The sequence below is a fragment of the Triticum dicoccoides genome, chromosome 2A, assembly GCF_002162155.2.
Source record: "Triticum dicoccoides isolate Atlit2015 ecotype Zavitan chromosome 2A, WEW_v2.0, whole genome shotgun sequence".
Taxonomy (NCBI): Eukaryota; Viridiplantae; Streptophyta; class Magnoliopsida; order Poales; family Poaceae; genus Triticum; species Triticum dicoccoides.
Window position 1 is genome coordinate 530082146 of NC_041382.1, and position 20110 is coordinate 530102255.

At 47.5% G+C, this 20110-nt stretch overlaps 1 protein-coding gene across 1 annotated transcript; it reads left to right on the forward strand.

Moving 5' to 3' along the window:
• The first annotated feature begins 16803 nt into the window (after nucleotides 1–16803).
• LOC119355197 (amino-acid permease BAT1-like) lies at nucleotides 16804–19776 on the forward strand. Its single transcript, XM_037621978.1, has 5 exons — nucleotides 16804–17151; nucleotides 17508–17690; nucleotides 17973–18092; nucleotides 18271–18462; nucleotides 18547–19776. Exons 1-5 carry the CDS (start codon nucleotides 17071–17073, stop codon nucleotides 19558–19560), a joined length of 1590 nt encoding a protein of 529 aa, XP_037477875.1. The 5' UTR covers nucleotides 16804–17070; the 3' UTR covers nucleotides 19561–19776.
• Nucleotides 19777–20110: the final 334 nt, after the last annotated feature.

Genomic DNA, 20110 nt, shown 5'->3' on the forward strand with positions numbered 1-20110 from the left:
TATTGTTAGTATTGGTGAAGTCACACAATTTAGTATTATCTTGAGCCATCGCGACAAACAAGCAATCCAACACACGAGCAAACAAAAAGCAAACGGGCAAAAGAGGCAAATAGAGAGAGAGAGAGAGTGAGGATAGAGAGAGAGGGTCAATAAAACGGTAAGGGTGAAGTTAGGGAGAGGAAAACGAGAGGCAAATGGCAAATAATGTAATGTGGGAGATAGGGATTGTGATAGGTACTTGGTATGTTGACTTTTGCACAGACTCCCCGGCAACGGCGCCAGAAATTCTTCTTGCTACCTCTTGAGCACTGCGTTGGATTTTCCTGAAGAGGAAGGGATGATGCAGCAAAGTAGCGTAAGTATTTCCCTCAGTTTTTGAGAACCAAGGTATCAATCGAGTAGGAGGCTACGCGCGAGCCCCTCGTACCTACACAAAAACAATAGCTCAATGCAACCAACGCACTTAGGGGTTGTCAATCCCTTCACGGTCACTTACGAAAGTGAGATCTGATAGAGATGACAAATAATATTTTTGGTATTTTTGGTATAGAGATGCAAAGTATGTTGGAAATATGCCCTAGAGGCAATAATAAAAGGGTTATTATTATATTTCCTTGTTCATGATAATTGTTTTTTATTCATGCTATAATTGTGTTATCCGGAAATCGTAATACATGTGTGAATACATAGACACCAACATGTCCCTAGTAAGCCTCTAGTTAACTAGCTCGTTGATCAACAGATAGTCATGGTTCCCTGACTATGGACATTGGATGTCATTGATAACGAGATCACATCATTAGGAGAATGATGTGATGGACAAGACCCGGTCCTAAACATAGCACAAGATCGTATAGTTCGTTTGCTAGAGTTTTTCCAAATGTCAAGTATCTTTTCCTTAGACCATGAGATCGTGTAACTCCCGGATACCGTAGGAATACTTTGGGTGTACCAAACGTCACAACGTAACTGGGTGACTATAAAGGTATACTACGGGTATCTCCGAAAGTGTCTGTTGGGTTGACACGGATCAAGACTGGGATTTGTCACTCCGTATGACGGAGAGGTATCTCTGGGCCCACTTGGTAATGCATCATCATAATGAGCTCAAAGTGACCAAGTGTCTGGTCACGGGATCATGCATTACGGTACGAGTAAAGTGACTTGCCGGTAACGAGATTGAACGAGGTATTGGGATACCGACGATCGAATCTCGGGCAAGTAACATACCGATTGACAAAGGGAATTGTATACGGGGTTGCTTGAATCCTCGACATCGTGGTTCATCCGATGAGATCATCGAGGAGCATGTGGGAGACAACATGGGTATCCAGATCCCGCTGTTGGTTATTGACCGGAGAGCCATCTCGGTCATGTCTACATGTCTCCCGAACCCGTAGGGTCTACACACTTAAGGTTCGGTGACGCTAGGGTTGTAGAGATATGAATATGCAGTAACCCGAAAGTTGTTCGGAGTCCCGGATGAGATCCCGGACGTCACGAGGAGTTCCAGAATGGTCCGGAGGTGAAGAATTATATATAGGAAGTGCAGTTTCGGCCATCGGGAGAGTTTCAGGGGTCACCGGTATTGTACCGGGACCACCGGAAGGGTCCCGGGGGTCCGCCGGGTGGGGCCACCCATCCTGGAGGGCCCCATGGTCTGAAGTGGGGAGGGGAACCAGCCCATAGTGGGCTGGTGCACCCCCTTGGCCCACCCCCTGCGCCTAGGGTTGGAAACCCTTGGGTGGGTGGGGCGCCCCACTTGCCTTGGGGGCCACTCCACCCTTGGCCGCCGCCCCCCCTAGGAGATCCCATCTCCTAGGGCCGCCCCCCTAGGGGAGCCTATATAAAGGGGGGGAGGGAGGGAGGGGCAACCGCACCCTTGAGTCTTGGCGCCTCCCTCTCCCCTGCTACACCTCTCCCTCTCGCAGAAGAACGGCGAAGCCCTGATGCGGTGACTGCTGCATCCACCACCACGCCGTCGTGCTGCTGGATCTTCATCAACCTCTCCTCCCCCCTTGCTAGATCAAGAAGGAGGAGACGTCACGCTGACCGTATGTGTGTTGAACGCGGAGGTGCCGTCCGTTCGGCGCTAGGATCTCCGGTGATTTGGATCACGTCGAGTACGACTTCCTCATCCCCGTTCTTTGAACGCTTCCGCGCGTGATCTACAAAGGTATGTAGATGCAATCCGATCACTCTTTGCTAGATGAACTCATAGATGGATCTTGGTGAAACCGTAGGAAAATTTTGTTTTCTGCAACGTTCCCCAACAGTGGTATCATGAGCTAGGTCTATGCGTAGTTCTCTTTGCACGAGTAGAACACAATTTGTTGTGGGCGTAGATATTGTCAACTTTCTTGCCGCTACTAGTCTTATTTTGCTTCAGCAGTATTGTGGGATGAAGCGGCCCGGACCAACCTTGCACGTACGCTTACGTGAGACCGGTTCCACCGACTGACATGCACTAGTTGCATAAGGTGGCTGGCGGGTGTCTGTCTCTCCCACTTTAGTTGGAGCGGATTCAATGAAAAGGGTCCTTATGAAGGGTAAATAGAAGTTGACAAATCACGTTGTGGCTTTCACGTAGGTAAGAAAACGTTCTTGCTAGAACCCTATTGCAGCCACATAAAACTTGCAACAACAATTAGAGGACGTCTAACTTGTTTTTGCAGCAAGTGTTTTGTGATGTGATATGGCCAAAATTGTGATGAATGATGAATGATATATATGTGATGTATGAGATGTTCATGCTATTGTAATAGGAATCACGACTTGCATGTCGATGAGTATGACAACTGGCAGGAGCCATAGGAGTTGTCTTTATTTTTTTGTATGACCTGCGTGTCATTGAGAAAAGCCATGTAAATTACTTTACTTTATTGCTAAATGTGTTAGCCATAGTAGTAGAAGTAATAGTTGGCGAGCAACTTCATGGAGACACGATGATGGAGATCATGATGATGGAGATCATGGTGTCATGCCGGTGACAAGATGATCATAGAGCCCCAAGATGGAGATCAAAGGAGCTATGTGATATTGGCCATATCATGTCACTATTATTATTTGGTTGCATGTGATGTTTATCATGTTTTTGCATCTTGTTTACTTAGAACGACGGTAGTAAATAAGATGATCCCTCATAATAATTTCAAGAAAGTGTTCCCCATAACTGTGCACCATTGCGACAGTTCGTTGTTTCGAAGCACCACGTGATGATCGGGTGTGATAGATTCCAACGTTCACATACAACGGGTGTAAGACAGATTTACACATGCAAACACTTAGGTTGACTTGACGAGCCTAGCATGTACAGACATGGCCTCGGAACACAGAAGACCGAAAGGTCGAGCATGAGTCGTATAGAAGATACGATCAACATGAAGATGTTTACCGATGTTGGCTAGTCCGTCTCACGTGATGATCGGACACGGCCTAGTTAACTCAGATCATGTTATACTTAGATGACTAGAGGGATGTCTATCTGAGTGGGAGTTCATTGAATAATTTGATTTAGATGAACTTAATTATCATGAACTTAGTCTAAAATCTTTACAACATGTATTGTAGATCAAATGGCCAACGTTGTCCTCAACTTCAACGCGTTCCCAGAGAAAACCAAGCTGAAAGACGATGGCAGCAACTATACGGACTGGGTCCGGAACCTGAGGATCATCCTCATAGCTGCCAAGAAAGATTATGTCCTACAAGCACCGCTAGGTGAAGCACCTGTTCTCCCTGCAGAACAAGACGTTATGAATGCTTGGTAGACACGTACCGATGATTACTCCCTCGTTCAGTGCGGCATGCTTTACAGCTTAGAACCGGGGCTCCAAAAGCGTTTTGAGAGACACGGAGCATATGAGATGTTCGAAGAGCTGAAAATGGTTTTTCAAGCTCATGCCCGGGTCGAGAGATATGAAGTCTCCGACAAGTTCTTCAGCTGTAAGATGGAGGAAAATAGTTCTGTCAGTGAGCACATACTCACTATGTCAGGGTTACATAACCGCTTGACTCAGCTGGGAGTTAATCTCCCGGATGACGCGGTCATTGACAGAATCCTTCAGTCGCTTCCACCGAGCTACAAGAGCTTTGTGATGAACTTCAATATGCAGGGGATGGAAAAGACCATTCCTGAAGTATTTGCAATGCTGAAATCAGCAGAGGTAGAAGTCAAAAAGGAACATCAAGTGTTGATGGTGAATAAAACCACTAAGTTCAAAAAGGGCAAGGGTAAGAAGAACTTCAAGAAGGACGGCAAGGGAGTTGCCGCGCCCGGTAAGCAAGCTGCCGGGAAGAAGCCAAAGAATGGACCCAATCCCGAGACTGAGTGCTTTTATTGCAAGGGAAGTGGTCACTGGAAGCGGAACTGCCCTAAATACTTAGCGGACAAGAAGGCCGGCATCACGAAAGGTATATGTGATATACATGTAATTGATGTGTACCTTACCAGTACTGAAAGATCGTGGATGTCGCCTAGAAGGGGGGGTGAATAGACGCTTTAAAATAATTACGGTTTAGGCTTGAACAAATGCCGAATAAACCTAACGGTTAATTTGTCAACCACAAAACCTAAAACAACTAGGCTCACCTATGTGCACCAACAACTTATGCTAAGCAAGATAAACTACTTAGGTGAAAGCAAGATATATGACAAGAAACAATATGGCTATCACAAAGTAAAGTGCATAAGTAAAGGGCTCGGGTAAGAGATAACCGAGGCACGCGGAGATGATGATGTATCCCGAAGTTCACACCCTTGCGGATGCTAATCTCCGTTTGGAGCGGTGTGGAGGCACAATGCTCCCCAAGAAGCCACTAGGGCCACCATAATCTCCTCATGCCCTCGCACAATGCAAGATGCCGTGATTCCACTAAGGGACCCTTGAGGGCGATCACCGAACCCGTACAAATGGCAACCCTTGGGGGCGGTCACCGAACCCGTACACTTTGGCAACCCTTGGGGGCGGTCACGGGTACCCGTCAAATTGCTCGGGGCGATCTCCACAACCTAATTGGAGACCCTGAAGCTTGCTCGGAGCTTTACACCACAATGATTGAGCTCCGAACACCACTTACCGTCTAGGGCGCCCAAGCACCCAAGAGGAACAAGCTCAAGGGTACCAAGCACCCAAGAGTAATAAGCTTCTCAACTTGTAACTTCCACGTATCACCGTGGAGAACTCAAACCGATGCACCAAATGCAATGGCAAGGGCACACGGAGTGCCCAAGTCCTTCTCTCTCAAATCCCACGGAAGCAACTAGTGCTAGGGAGGAAAATGAGAGCAAGAACAAGAAGGAGAACACCAAGAACTCCAAGATCTAGATCCAAGGGGTTCCCCTCACAAAGAGGAGAAAGTGATTGGTGGAAACGTGGATCTAGATCTCCTGTCTCTTTTCCCTCAAGAACTAGCAAGAATCATTGGAGGGATTGAGAGTTAAAAAGCTCGAAGAAGGTCAACAATGGGGGAAGAACACGAGCTAAAAGGATAAGGTCCATTGGGGAAGAAGACCCCCTTTTATAGGTGGGGAAAAATCCAACCGTTACCCACCAACCAGCCCGCGGCCAGCGGTACTACCGCAAGGCCGCGCGGTACTACTGCTTGCAACCAAGCGGTACTACCGCACGGTTGTGCGGTACTACCGTACCGACCCACGGTACTGCCGCAACCCCAGCACAGAACCGATAAACAGACGCACAGGAGCTGGGGGCGGAACTTCCACACGCGCGGTACTACCGCGCCCCCCATGCGGTACTACCGCGAGGCAAAAGTCCCAGCCAGGGGAAAAGGGAAACTTTCGTGCCTACTTCCGCAAAGAAACGGAAGTAGCAAAAACCCGACATAGTAGTACTGCCGAGGGGCGGTACTACTGCCTGACCGCATAGCGCGGTACTACCGCACGACGAAAGCGTTACTACCGCGGTAGGTGCGGATGTAAAAAATTACATCTGCTCCTACTACCGCAAAGGGGCGGCACTAGCCTGGTGGGCAGCGGTAGTGCGGCTCCAGGGGAGCGGTACTACCGTGGGCACCTGCGGTACTACCGTGCCACTGCACGGTACTACCGCTGATGCCTACGGTACTACCGCTTTCCTGGGAGCAGTACTACCGCAACCAACAACGGCAGCCACACAAGGGAGGCAAGAAAACGGAGGAAGCTCCAAGGAAGAAGGAGGGGAAAAGAAGGAGACGTGTACGTGATGAATCCACCCAAACCTTTCCAACGCGGACCCTGACAAAACTACACTCAAGAGAACAAGAACTGCCATAACTTCTGCATATGAGCTCCGAATTGAGCAAAACCTCCAAATAGAGGAGTGAAACCTCCAACCGAGAAGAACCGGCAAAACCTCCAACAACGAAAACATCATAGAGTATGCAAGCGAACTCCGTTTTCGATGAACTCAAGCTTGTCATCAAGATGACCAAAAGCTATAAGACTCTCAAAGAGAACCAAACAAGAACCAAGAAAGATGATGCAAGGATGCAATGGTTTGAGCTCTCTACGAACGATACGATCAAGCTACTCATCGAGAGCCCCCCTTGATAGTACGACAATCGATCCTATAACCCGGTCTCCCAACTACCATCATGAGACCGGTAAAATAGAAAACCTATCAAGGGCAAACCTTTGCCTTGCACATGGTCCACTTGAGCTAGATGATGACAATCTTGGCTCCCTCAAGTTGGACCACGTTTCTTGATTGTGTTGACTCGATGAAGACTAGTTGATTGCTCCCCCATACTCCACTATGGGTGAGCCACTCTTCCGCACATCTTCACAAGTCCATTATCACCACAAAGGACGGCAAGCTTCAAGCATTTGATCTCTTCGTGATGCTCCACTTGAACTTGCACACCGCAACCTAACCCCATAAAGAACACTCATGAAGACCATGGGTTAGTACACAAAGCGTAATTGACAATTCTTACCATACCATGGGATCACTTGATCCCTCTCGGTACATCTTCTGCGCTTTGTGAGTTGATCAACTTGATTCACTCTTGACTTAGTCTTGATCATCCTTGAACCTTTCCAATTCTCTTCATTTGAATGATGTCTTGAAGGTAGACATGAATGATCACACAATCTTCTTCTTCAAGACATGCTTGCAATAAGCTCAACTCTCACATGACCAATCTTTGGATAATTCCTTGAATAACACCTTGGTCGACACAAACTCTCCTTGAAATCAACACATGCACTCCAAGAAAAGCCTATGGACAAAACCTTCAAATATAACTCAAGGAAACCATTAGTCCATAGAGATTGTCATCAATTACCAAAACCAAACATGGGGGCACCGCACGTTCTTTCAAGTACTCGTAGTAGCTCCTGGGTATTTGATACCGGTGCGGTTGCTCACATTTGTAACTCAAAGCAGGAGCTGCGGAATAAGCGGAGACTGGCGAAGGACGAGGTGACGATGCGCGTCGGGAACGGTTCCAAGGTCGATGTGATTGCCGTAGGCACGCTACCTCTACATTTACCTACGGGATTAGTTTTGAACCTCAATAATTGTTATTTAGTGCCAAGTTTGAGCATGAACATTGTATCAGGATCTCGTTTAATACAAGATGGCTACTCATTTAAATCCGAGAATAATGGTTGTTCTATTTATATGAGAGATATGTTTTATGGTCATGCTCCGATGGTGAATGGTTTATTCTTAATGAATCTCGAGCGTAATGCTACACATATTCATAATGTGAGTACCAAAAGATGTAAGGTTGATAATGATAGTCCCACATACTTGTGACACTGCCGCCTTGGTCACATAGGTGTCAAACGCATGAAGAAGCTCCATGCAGATGGACTTTTAGAGTCTCTTGATTATGAATCATTTGACACGTGCGAACCATGCCTCATGGGTAAAATGACCAAGACTCCGTTCTCAGGAACAATGGAGCGAGCAACCAACTTATTGGAAATCATACATACTGATGTGTGCGGTCCGATGAGTGTTGAGGCTCGTGGTGGCTATCGTTATGTTCTCACCCTCACTGATGACTTGAGTAGATATGGGTATGTCTACTTAATGAAACACAAGTCTGAGACCTTTGAAAAGTTCAAGGAATTTCAGAGTGAGGTTGAGAATCAACGTGACAGGAAAATCAAGTTCTTGCGATCAGATCGTGGGGGAGAATACTTGAGTCACGAATTTGGCACACACTTAAGAAAATGTGGAATAGTTTCACAACTCACACCGCCTGGAACACCTCAGCATAATGGTGTGTCCGAACGTCGTAATCGCACTCTATTAGATATGGTGCGATCTATGATGTCTCTTACCGATTTACCGCTATCATTTTGGGGCTATGCTTTAGAGACTACCGCATTCACTTTAAATAGGGCTCCGTCGAAATCCGTTGAGACGACACCGTATGAATTATGGTTTGGGAAGAAACCTAAGCTGTCGTTTCTAAAAGTTTGGGGATGCGATGCTTATGTCAAGAAACTTCAACCTGAAAATCTCGAACCCAAGTCGGAAAAATGCGTCTTCATAGGATACCCTAAAGAAACTATTGGGTATACCTTCTACCTTAGATCCGAAGGCAAGATCTTTGTTGCCAAGAATGGATCCTTTCTAGAGAAAGAGTTTCTCTCGAAATAAGTAAGTGGGAGGAAAGTAGAACTTGATGAAGTATTACCTCTTGAACCGGAAAGTGGTGCAACTCAAGAAAATGTTCCTGAGGTGCCTGCACCGACTAGAGAGGAAGTTAATGATGATGATCCTGAAACTTCAGATCAAGTTGCTACTGAACTTCGTAGGTCCACAAGGACACGTTCCGCACCAGAGTGGTACGGCAACCCTGTCTTGGAAATCATGTTGTTAGACAACGGTGAACCTTCGAACTATGAAGAAGCGATGGCGGGCCCGGATTCCGACAAATGGCTGGAAGCCATGAAATCCGAGATAGGATCCATGTATGAAAACGAAGTATGGACTTTGACTGACTTGCCCGTTGAGCGGTGAGCCATAGAAAATAAATGGATCTTTAAAAAGAAGACAGACGCGGATGGTAATGTGACCATCTATAAAGCTCGGCTTGTCGCTAAGGGTTATCGACAAGTTCAAGGGGTTGACTACGACGAGACTTTCTCACCGGTAGCAAAGCTGAAGTCCGTCCGAATTATGTTAGCAATTCCTGCATACTATGATTATGAGATATGGCAAATGGATGTCAAAACGGCATTCCTTAATGGTTTCCTTAAGGAAGAATTGTATATGATGCAGCCGGAAGGTTTTGTCGACCCTAAGAATGCTAACAAGGTATGCAAGCTCCAGCGATCCATTTATGGGCTGGTGCAAGCATCTCGGAGTTGGAATATTCGCTTTGATGAGATGATCAAAGCGTTTGGGTTTATGCAGACTTATGGAGAAGCCTGCGTTTACAAGAAAGTGAGTGGGAGCTCTGTAGCATTTCTCATATTATATGTGGATGACATACTTTTGATGGAAAATGATATAGAGCTTTTAGACAGCATTAAGGCCTACTTGAATAAGAGTTTTTCAATGAAGGACCTTGGAGAAGCTGCTTATATATTAGGCATCAAGATCTATAGAGATAGATCAATACGCCTCATAGGTCTTTCACAAAGCACATACCTTGATAAGATATTGAAGAAGTTCAATGTGGATCAGTCTAAGAAGGGGTTCTTGCCTGTGTTGCAAGGTGTGAAATTGAGCTCAGCTCAATGTCCAACCACGGCAGAAGATATAGAAGAGATGAGTGTCATCCCCTATGCCTCAGCCATAGGTTCTATTATGTATGCCATGCTGTGTACCAGACCTGATGTAAACCTTGCTGTAAGTTTGGTAGGTAGGTACCAAAGTAATCCCGGCAAGGAACACTGGACAGCGGTCAAGAATATCCTGAAGTACCTAAAAAGGACTAAGGAAATGTTTCTCGTTTATGGAGGTGATGAAGAGCTCGTCGTAAAGGGTTACGTCAACGCTAGCTCGACACAGATCTGGATGACTCTAAGTCACAAACCGGATACGTGTATATTTTGAATGGTGGGGCAGTAAGCTGGTGCAGTTGCAAGCAGAGCGTCGTGGCGGGATCTACATGTGAAGCGGAGTACATGGCGGCCTCGGAGGCAGCGCATGAAGCAATTTGGGTGAAGGAGTTCATCACCGACCTAGGAGTCATACCCAATGCATCGGGGCCGATCAAGCTCTTCTGTGACAACACTGGAGCTATTGCACTTGCCAAGGAGCCCAGGTTTCACAAGAAGACCAGGCACATCAAGCGTCGCTTCAACTCCATTCATGAAAATGTTCAAGATGGAGACATAGATATTTGTAAAGTACATATGGACCTGAATGTAGCAGATCCGTTGACTAAACCTCTCCCTAGAGCAAAACATGATCAACACCAGAATTCCATGGGTGTTCGATTCATCACAATGTAACTAGATTATTGACTCTAGTGCAAGTGGGAGACTATTGGAAATATGCCCTAGAGGCAATAATAAAAGGGTTATTATTATATTTCCTTGTTCATGATAATTGTCTTTTATTCATGCTATAATTGTGTTATCCGGAAATCGTAATACATGTGTGAATACATAGACACCAACATGTCCCTAGTAAGCCTCTAGTTAACTAGCTCGTTGATCAACAGATAGTCATGGTTTCCTGACTATGGACATTGGATGTCATTGATAACGAGATCACATCATTAGGAGAATGATGTGATGGACAAGACCCGATCCTAAACATAGCACAAGATCGTATAGTTCGTTTGCTAGAGTTTTTCCAAATGTCAAGTATCTTTTCCTTAGACCATGAGATCGTGTAACTCCCGGATACCGTAGGAATACTTTGGGTGTACCAAACGTCACAACGTAACTGGGTGACTATAAAGGTATACTACGGGTATCTCCGAAAGTGTCTGTTGGGTTGACACGGATCAAGACTGGGATTTGTCACTCCGTATGACGGAGAGGTATCTCTGGGCCCACTTGGTAATGCATCATCATAATGAGCTCAAAGTGACCAAGTGTCTGGTCACGGGATCATGCATTACGGTACGAGTAAAGTGACTTGCCGGTAACGAGATTGAACGAGGTATTGGGATACCGACGATCGAATCTCGGGCAAGTAACATACCGATTGACAAAGGGAATTGTATACGGGGTTGCTTGAATCCTCGACATCGTGGTTCATCCGATGAGATCATAGAGGAGCATGTGGGAGCCAACATGGGTATCCAGATCCCGCTGTTGGTTATTGACCGGAGAGCCATCTCGGTCATGTCTACATGTCTCCCGAACCCGTAGGGTCTACACACTTAAGGTTCGGTGACGCTAGGGTTGTAGAGATATGAATATGCAGTAACCCGAAAGTTGTTCGGAGTCCCGGATGAGATCCGGACGTCACGAGGAGTTCCAGAATGGTCCGGAGGTGAAGAATTATATATAGGAAGTGCAGTTTCGGCCATCGGGAGAGTTTCGGGGGTCACCGGTATTGTACCGGGACCACCGGAAGGGTCCCGGGGGTCCACCGGGTGGGGCCACCCATCCCGGAGGGCCCCATGGGCTGAAGTGGGGAGGGGAACCAGCCCATAGTGGGCTGGTGCCCCCCCCTTGGCCCACCCCCTGCGCCTAGGGTTGGAAACCCTAGGGTGGGGGGGGGGCGCCCCACTTGCCTTGGGGGCCAGTCCACCCTTGGCCGGCGCCCCCCTAGGAGATCCCACCTCCAAGGGCCGGCGCCCCCCTAGGGGAGCCTATATAAAGGAGGGGGAGGGAGGGGCAGCCGCACCCTTGAGTCTTGGCGCCTCCCTCTCCCCTGCTACACCTCTCCCTCTCGCAGAAGAACGGCGAAGCCCTGCTGCGGTGACTGCTGCATCCACCACCACGCCGTCGTGCTGCTGGATCTTCATCAACCTCTCCTCCCCCCTTGCTGGATCAAGAAGGAGGAGACGTCACGCTGACCATACGTGTGTTGAACTCGGAGGTGCCGTCCGTTCGGCGCTAGGATCTCCGGTGATTTGGATCACGTCGAGTACGACTTCCTCATCCCCGTTCTTTGAATGCTTTCGCGCGTGATCTACAAAGGTATGTAGATGCAATCCGATCACTCGTTGCTAGATGAACTCATAGATGGATCTTGGTGAAACCGTAGGAAAATTTTGTTTTCTGCAACGTTCCCCAACAAAGTAAAAGCAAAGCAATAATAAAGTGATGGAGATTGATATAATGAGAAAGAGACCCGGGGGCCATAGGTTTCACTAGTGGCTTCTCTCAAGAGCATAGGTATTCTACGGTGGGTGAACAAATTACTGTTGAGCAATTGACAGAATTAAGCATAGTTATGAGAATATCTAGGTATAATCATGTATATAGGCATCATGTCCGAGACAAGTAGACCAAAACGATTCTGCATCTACTACTATTACTCCACTCATCGACCGCTATCTAGCATGCATCTAGAGTATTAAGTTAAAAACAGAGTAACGCCTTAAGCAAGATGACATGATGTAGAGGGATAGTTTCATGCAATATGATAAAAAAACCCCATCTTGTTATCCTCGATGGCAACGATACAATACGTGCCTTGCTGCCCCTTCTGTCACTGGGAAAGGACACCGCAAGATCAAACCCAAAGCTAAGCACTTCTCCCATGGCAAGAACAACCAATCTAGTAGGCCAAACCAAACTGATAATTCGAAGAGACTTACAAAGATAACCAATCATACATAAAAGAATTCAGAGAAGATTCAAATATTATTCATAGATAGACTTGATCATAAACCCACAATTCATCGGTCTCAACAAACACACCGCAAAAAGAAGATTACATCGAATAGATCTCCACGAGAGAGGGGGAGAACATTGTATTGAGATCCAAAAAAAGAGAAGAAGCCATCTAGCTACTAACTATGGACCCGTAGGTCTGAAGTAAACTATTCACAATTCATCGAAGGGGCTTGGATGATGATGTAGAAGCCCTCCGTAATCGATGCCCCCTCCGGCGGAGCTCCGGAACAGGCCCCAAGATTCGTGGATACAGAAAGTTGCGGCGGCGGAATTAGGTTTTTGGCTTCGTCCCCGATCGTTTGGGGGTACGTGGATATATATAGGAGGAAGAAGTACGTCGGTGGAGCTTTGAGGGGCCCACGAGGCAGGGGGCGCGCCCTAGGGGGGGCCGCCCTCCACCCTCGTGACCACCTCGTGGCTTTCTTGACGGAGGGTCCAAGTCTCCTGGATCTTATCTGATGAGAAAATCACGTTTCCGAAGGTTTCATTCCGTTTGGACTCCGTTTGATATTCCTTTTCTTCCAAACCCTAAAACAGGCAAAAACAACAATTCTGGGCTGGGCCTCCGGTTAATAGGTTAGTCCCAAAAATAATATAAAAGTGGATAATAAAGCCCAATAATGTCTAAAACAGTAGATAATATAGCATGGAGTAATCAAAAATTATAGATATGTTGGAGACGTATCACCACCCAACATAAAAAAGGATGATGCAATTAAGGAAAATGTTTGAGCATATAATTTGGGGAACCCTTTTTGGCTTAGGATTTTACTTTCGAATGTATGGTAGGAATGGAATTGTGTATAAAACATGTTGACTTGAGCAAATCCGTCAAAAACCCCCATTGATCCCCTTTTAATAGTGCGGGGTCCCTATAACTCAAGAAACATAAAAGGGCTACACCTAGATAACTCTCAGAAATCCATTCTTGGGCATATACCTTTTTTGATGGTCGTTGACCCATCCAACTACAACCAACGGAACTAATACCTTTTTTGTGGGGAACAGAACTAATACCTTTGACTTGAGCATTCCATTTGAGCTTGATTTTGACATTTATTCTTGGCTCAAGATGGAAGCATAAGTTTGATCACAACATTTGGCGAAGACTACAAATAACTTCCCCATAAGCCATGCAGGGAGCATTTCATTGCATTCCATCTTCACATGTCCATCATGTGATCATCAACAAACTTCAAGCATGTAATCCTTTAGGATGCTTATCTTGAACTTGCCCTTGTCAACCATGATCACCATTACTTGATGTCATCCTCTCACGAACACTAGGAATCTTTCTCTTGACGCAAGCCCATAAGAATCACCTAACCCACATAGATATAGAAAACACATAGTATGGGTTAGTACACAAAGCGTAATTGACAATTACTTACCAAACCACAGAATCCCATGTGGAACATCATTTTCTCTTGTGTGTTGATCATATTTGGTTTAATCTTCGATCTTCATCTAGGTTACATTTATCTTTGCTTCATGATTAATATTGATGCCTTAAAGGCCATATTGAACTCTTGAGAGGTACAATGAATTATTCACTTGAATTATTGGCTTCAAGATATAATCGTACACAACTCAACATATGAGAGCATCATGATTCTAATCTTCAAGCCATATGGGAATTCTTCTCTTTAATCATTCCCACAAGAACTTGATCTATCATTATTCAATCACTGACCTCAATCTCGACGAACAACTTTATGTAGATGGCCAGCCATTGTTTCTTCGTAGGAATTGACATTCATTATCAAGTCTCAATGCATATGTTTGTGTTGATGGATTACATCCTTCAATTCATCCAATATTCTTCATGCTTTGCCAATGAGACTTTCAAAAATGTATATCTCAATGCAAACATTAGTCCATAAGGATTGTCATTAATTTCCAAAACCAAACATGGGGACTATGTACTTTCAGCTGCTTGATTTTCTTTCGTGAATAGATCTTCCTACGGTAGTTATGGATCTTGCTACTAGCGGCATGTGACTATTGTGGTATTCACCTTCAGTGTCTTTTCACAAAAGAAGAAAATATGGATGGATGATTTTTGTCTAGCTTGGCTCAGTTCTAGCTTGTGCACTCATATTAGCATTTATTTGCAAATCAAACTTCCTATACTTTTTGCAGAAATGCTTGCTATATTTTTTTTGAGAATTTTTTAGACACTTTGTGATGATAGAACTTGTTTTTCTACATGGTAATACATGTCCCATTCATATAATAAATATCAAGTTACAAGTCAGGTAAACATTGACTTGACAAAACTGTAAAGACAATCAAACTCTAACCTTTGCACAAAGGACCACCAACCAAGAAAGCAAAACACAATCAAGACCAAAGAGTAGCATGTCACCTGCCTCCGGTACCACCCCAACAACCACCAAAAGAAAAATGTGCCAAATCACCTCTTCACCGAGCTTGATGCGGCTCCATCGCTGATATGCACCTTTTTGGATCTCCAAAGTAGCTTACCAAAGACGAAACCATTATTGTCGAAAGAATCTGACCGGGGTAGCAAACCAAACACGCCATCGAACTCTAGATTTGGCGCCCTTCTTGACGATGATGTCGGAGGGGAAAACCATATATGCCAGCCACGAACCACAACCCCAATATTCTAGTTGCCATTGACGTAGACCACTGTATGCATCCGCTTATGTACTACCTTTCAAGCTCCATGCCGACACTGGAGCAAACATCGCCCCAGTGGCGGAGCCTAAGGACACAAGTCTGGCATAGGGATGATGCCTCCGCCACACAATCCCCACTTGAACAAACTAGCAGTCAGATCCATTACCCACCGATGGGCAGAACGTCGTGTCGTGAAGCTTTATTACTTGGCACCGCCGTCGCCCTTGCCTAAGCTATGGTGTCGAATGGCAAAAAAACCTATGCTACTAAGAAGTAAAACCTAAAGCTACACGGCCTGAATGCGTGGGATCCGACGACCCCCCTCACTACTAACGATCGAGAGGTTGTCGGCGGATGGAAGCCGCCGGAGGACGGCGTCGAAAGATGGTCTCCGTCAAAACCCTAGTCGCCTTAGCCGCCGCCACATGTTTTAGGGTTTCAGGAAAAAATTGTTCAAGCCTGATGATACGATCCGTTGATTTGTTATGATCCAATGGCTAATATCGCTGTCACCTCAATTAAGCGTGTGGGGGTAGTATAGACTTCACACCTCTGCAGATAAAGACCTAAAAAGGAAAATTAATATAGCGACATTAAAGCAGAAAATTATGGAAGGAAAGTTTTACAATGTTAACTAATACAGAAAATTATAGGAGCATATGCACCTTCCAGTTTTCTTTTTCTAACAGACTGGCACCAGAATTATTTTTATAATTGCTAGCACTTTTTTTTGAGCATCAGTACAGACACAAGCGCTCATATACATGCGCATACACTCACCCTTATGAACGCACACACGCACACCCTACCCCTATGAGCACCTCCGAGAGACTGAGCCGGCATATCATCTTGAGATTTACGAAGTCACTGTAGGCGCCTCGTCGTCGACGGGGACGTCTCCTCCCACTTAAAGCGCATCGCCGGAAATCCTGAAATAAATCCAGAAATAGTGCGAGCACCAGGATTTGAACCCTGATGGGTTGGGGATACCACTGTCCACCTAACCAACTCAACCACAGATTGATTCGCTAATTGCTAGCACTTGACACCTACGTATACGCTAGTAGAGCATATATGGAGTGAAATATGCGCCGTTTGTTAGAAATACACGTACAACGTATATTTACACATGTTTTAACAGAAAAATCCCAATTTTTTTTTGCAGTGAACTTAGAGACAAACAATACCAGTGTGGTGCGCATGCCATTTTCCCGGTATACACAGGAGGGAGAGTCAGAGAGGATAGCTGCCTCTGACTCCGAGAATCCCGTTAGTAGTCAACTGAAGGAGTTTGATCGAGTCGGCAAACAGCCAAGCCAAGGCAAGGAATTCATCAGCGCAGCACACGGAATATAAACGAACGCGAACGCGCCGCAAACGAACCACCAAGCCAACGAACGCCGCGCGGCCTACGCTCCTCTCTTCCCCAGCACACGAGAGGGAGAGGGAAGGGAGCTTTGTCACGAGAGGACCGACTTCTGCCGCTCCGCCGCAAAGCCTATATAGATAGGCTCCCTTCACCCCCTCCCTCCCTCCCTGCTCCGCCGCACCCTTCCCGAGGCAGGCATCACCGTGGACGCGCGCGCGCTGGTCAAATCGAGGAGGGCTCGGGAAACCTTGGAGAAGGGCGGCGGGGACGGTAGGTACTCGCCATGGCCGGGGCGGAGGTGGTGGACTCCGGCGAGAAGCGCCTCAATGAGCTCGGCTACAAGCAGGAGCTCCGGAGGGAGATGGTACGTACTGTACGGCCCCTCATCATTTCCTTCCATTTTCTCTACCCTGCAAAATGGGTCTGTATCGGCTCTCTACGTATCCGCGGCAAAGATGGACTCGCCGGCGACGGCGAGGAGGATTTGCCGCCCTGCGGCTTGCAACCACCTGTGTTTTCCGATGAGATGAGACGCTGGTTACATCGCGTGTTTCGGTAAAACTGTGGCGGCCGCGTTGGCTAATTTTCTTCGTCCGTGCCGTAGAGGCGTGATGTGATCTTTCATGACCGGCTTGCGAATTGCGTCTCGTTTTGTCGGCCTCTATTTTTCCTGGTTTCTCAAGAGATGGAGATGTTTCTTTGCATGTGTTGTTGGTGCAGACGCTGTTCAAGACGCTGGCCATCTCTTTCTCGACGATGACGCTCTTCACGGGGATCACGCCGCTGTACGGCAGCAGCCTCCAGTACGCCGGGCCGGCCAGCCTCGTGTGGGGCTGGGTCGTCGTCTCCTTCTTCACCTGGTTCGTCGGCATCGCCATGGCCGAGATCTGCTCCTCCTTCCCCGTAAGCACACCTACACCTTCCCGGAACTTCCCTGCACTCCATGCCGCCGTTCCCAGATTCTCGAATCAGGCCTATCTGTGATTATAATTTTGGTGCTCTGTTTCTGCTCTGCTTGTAGCATTCTGAATGTACTGTTTTACTGTACTTGTGCTGTATGACTTGTGCCATATTCATTAGGAGTATTATTCAGGGTAAAAGACTCGTTGATTCTGATCACGGCTGACGTGCTCTGCTTTGAACTTGTTTTTTTGAGAGTTTTTTTTCTTTCTTGTTTGACAACAGACAACTGGCTCCCTCTATTTCTGGGCTGCTCATCTCGCTGGCCCGGTGTGGGGTCCATTGGCATCCTGGTGCTGCGCTTGGCTGGAGGCCATAGGCCTCATTGCCGGAATTGGTACTCAGGTATGCCCTTCTGTCAGTTGCTTCATCATATATATAGTTTGATTTCATGCTAACTTGGGAGTCATAACTGAAAGTCTGAAGCCTGTCTGCCCGTTCTTGTTCATTTCTCTTGCATTTGGTTGAACCATATAGTAAATCTCTTGTCCGGTGTGTCAATTTTGCGTCTCCATTGTTGCAGGCCTATGCAGGATCCCAGGTGCTGCAGAGCATAATCCTGCTCTGCACCGGCACCAACAAAGGCGGCGGCTACCTGGCCCCTCGCTGGCTGTTCCTCGTCATGTACCTCGGGTTAACCTTCATCTGGGCCGTGTTCAACACTTTCGCCTTGGAAGTCATCGCCTTCCTCGACGTCATCTCCATGTGGTGGCAGGTCACAATGCTTTCCTTTGAGTCATCAAAACTGAAAGAGGCACACTGCAGAAAAATTGACAGTGTCGTTGATGCTGTGGTGCAGGTGGTCGGCGGCACGGTCATAGTGATCATGCTGCCGCTGGTGGCGAAGACGACGCAGCCGGCGTCGTACGTGTTCACGCATTTCGAGACGACGCCGGAGGTGACCGGGATCAGCAGCGGCGCCTACGCGGTGGTCCTGTCCCTCCTGGTGAGCCAGTACTCGCTGTACGGCTACGACGCGGCGGCGCACCTGACGGAGGAGACCAAGGGCGCCGACAAGAACGGCCCCATCGCCATCCTCTCCAGCATCGGCATCATCACCGTCTTCGGCTGGGTCTACATCCTCGCCCTCACCTTCAGCATCCAGGACTTCAGCTACCTGTACGACCCGGCCAACGAGACCGCCGGCACCTTCGTCCCGGCGCAGATACTCTACGACGCGTTCCACGGCCGGTACGGCAGCTCGACGGGCGCCATCGTGCTGCTCTTCATCATCTGGGGCTCATTCTTCTTCGGCGGCCTCTCCATCACCACCAGCGCCGCCCGGGTGGTGTACGCGCTGTCGCGGGACCGCGGCGTCCCCTTCTCCAGCGTGTGGCGCAAGATCCACCCCACGCGCAAGGTGCCCGGGAACGCGGTGTGGCTGTGCGCCGCCGTGTGCGCGCTGCTGGGCCTGCCCATCCTGTGGATCAACGTGGTGTTCACGGCCATCACCTCCATCGCCACCATCGGCTGGGTGGGGGGCTACGCGGTGCCCATCTTCGCCCGGATGGTGATGCGGGAGGAGGACTTCCGCCCGGGGCCGTTCTACCTCCGGGGAGCCAGCCGGCCCGTCTGCCTGGTGGCGTTCCTGTGGATCTGCTACACCTGCTCCGTCTTCCTGCTCCCCACCGTGTACCCAATCAAAATGGACACCTTCAACTACGCGCCCATCGCGCTCGGCGTCGTCCTGGGGCTCATCATGCTCTGGTGGGTGGTCGACGCCAGGAAGTGGTTCACGGGACCCGTCAGGAACATCGACGAGCAGGCCGACCACAACGCCGGCAGCGACGGCAATGGCAATGTCAAGGTCTGAGAGCCAAGTAGCGATGCTCGATCAAGTCATGTGTTGTCATTCTTTTTCGTCGGGCTCTGCGTGTGTGTGTTGTGTTAGCCTATATAGGTTGAGACCTGACGAAATCAAACATTTTCAAGAACGAACAGAGCCATGAATCGTGAAGCTGTCTTTTGTTCTTCCGATCGAAAACGCCGTGAGCTGAAATGAATAGAAAGGAGTACCAAAGATTTTTTTTTTTTGCGAGAAAACTTTTGATTTATTCATCTTCAATCATGACAATAAAACGAACATCAGAAATAATAAAAATTACATGTAGATCCGTAGACCGCCTAGCGACGACTACAAGAACTGAAACGAGCCGAAGGTGCGTCGCAGTCATCGCCCCTCCCTCGTTGGAGTCGGGCACAACTTGTTGTAGTAGACAGTCAGAAAGTCATCGTGCTAAGGTCCCATGGGACCAACGCACCAGAGCAGCAACCGCCGCTAATGAGGACTAAAGGGCGCGTTTGGTTACCTGCATCGTTTTTTGCCCTTTTGCATACTTGTCTCAGTTGGGCCTGGCTGAGCA

Coding starts and splice junctions, on each gene's coding strand:
- LOC119355197 (XM_037621978.1), top strand. CDS start 17,071: ATGGCCGGGGCGGAGGTGGTGGACTCCGGCGAGAAGCGCCTCAATGAG. Junction 17,152..17,507: donor AGGAGCTCCGGAGGGAGATG/GTACGTACTGTA, acceptor TTGTTGGTGCAG/ACGCTGTTCAAGACGCTGGC. Junction 17,691..17,972: donor AGATCTGCTCCTCCTTCCCC/GTAAGCACACCT, acceptor GTTTGACAACAG/ACAACTGGCTCCCTCTATTT.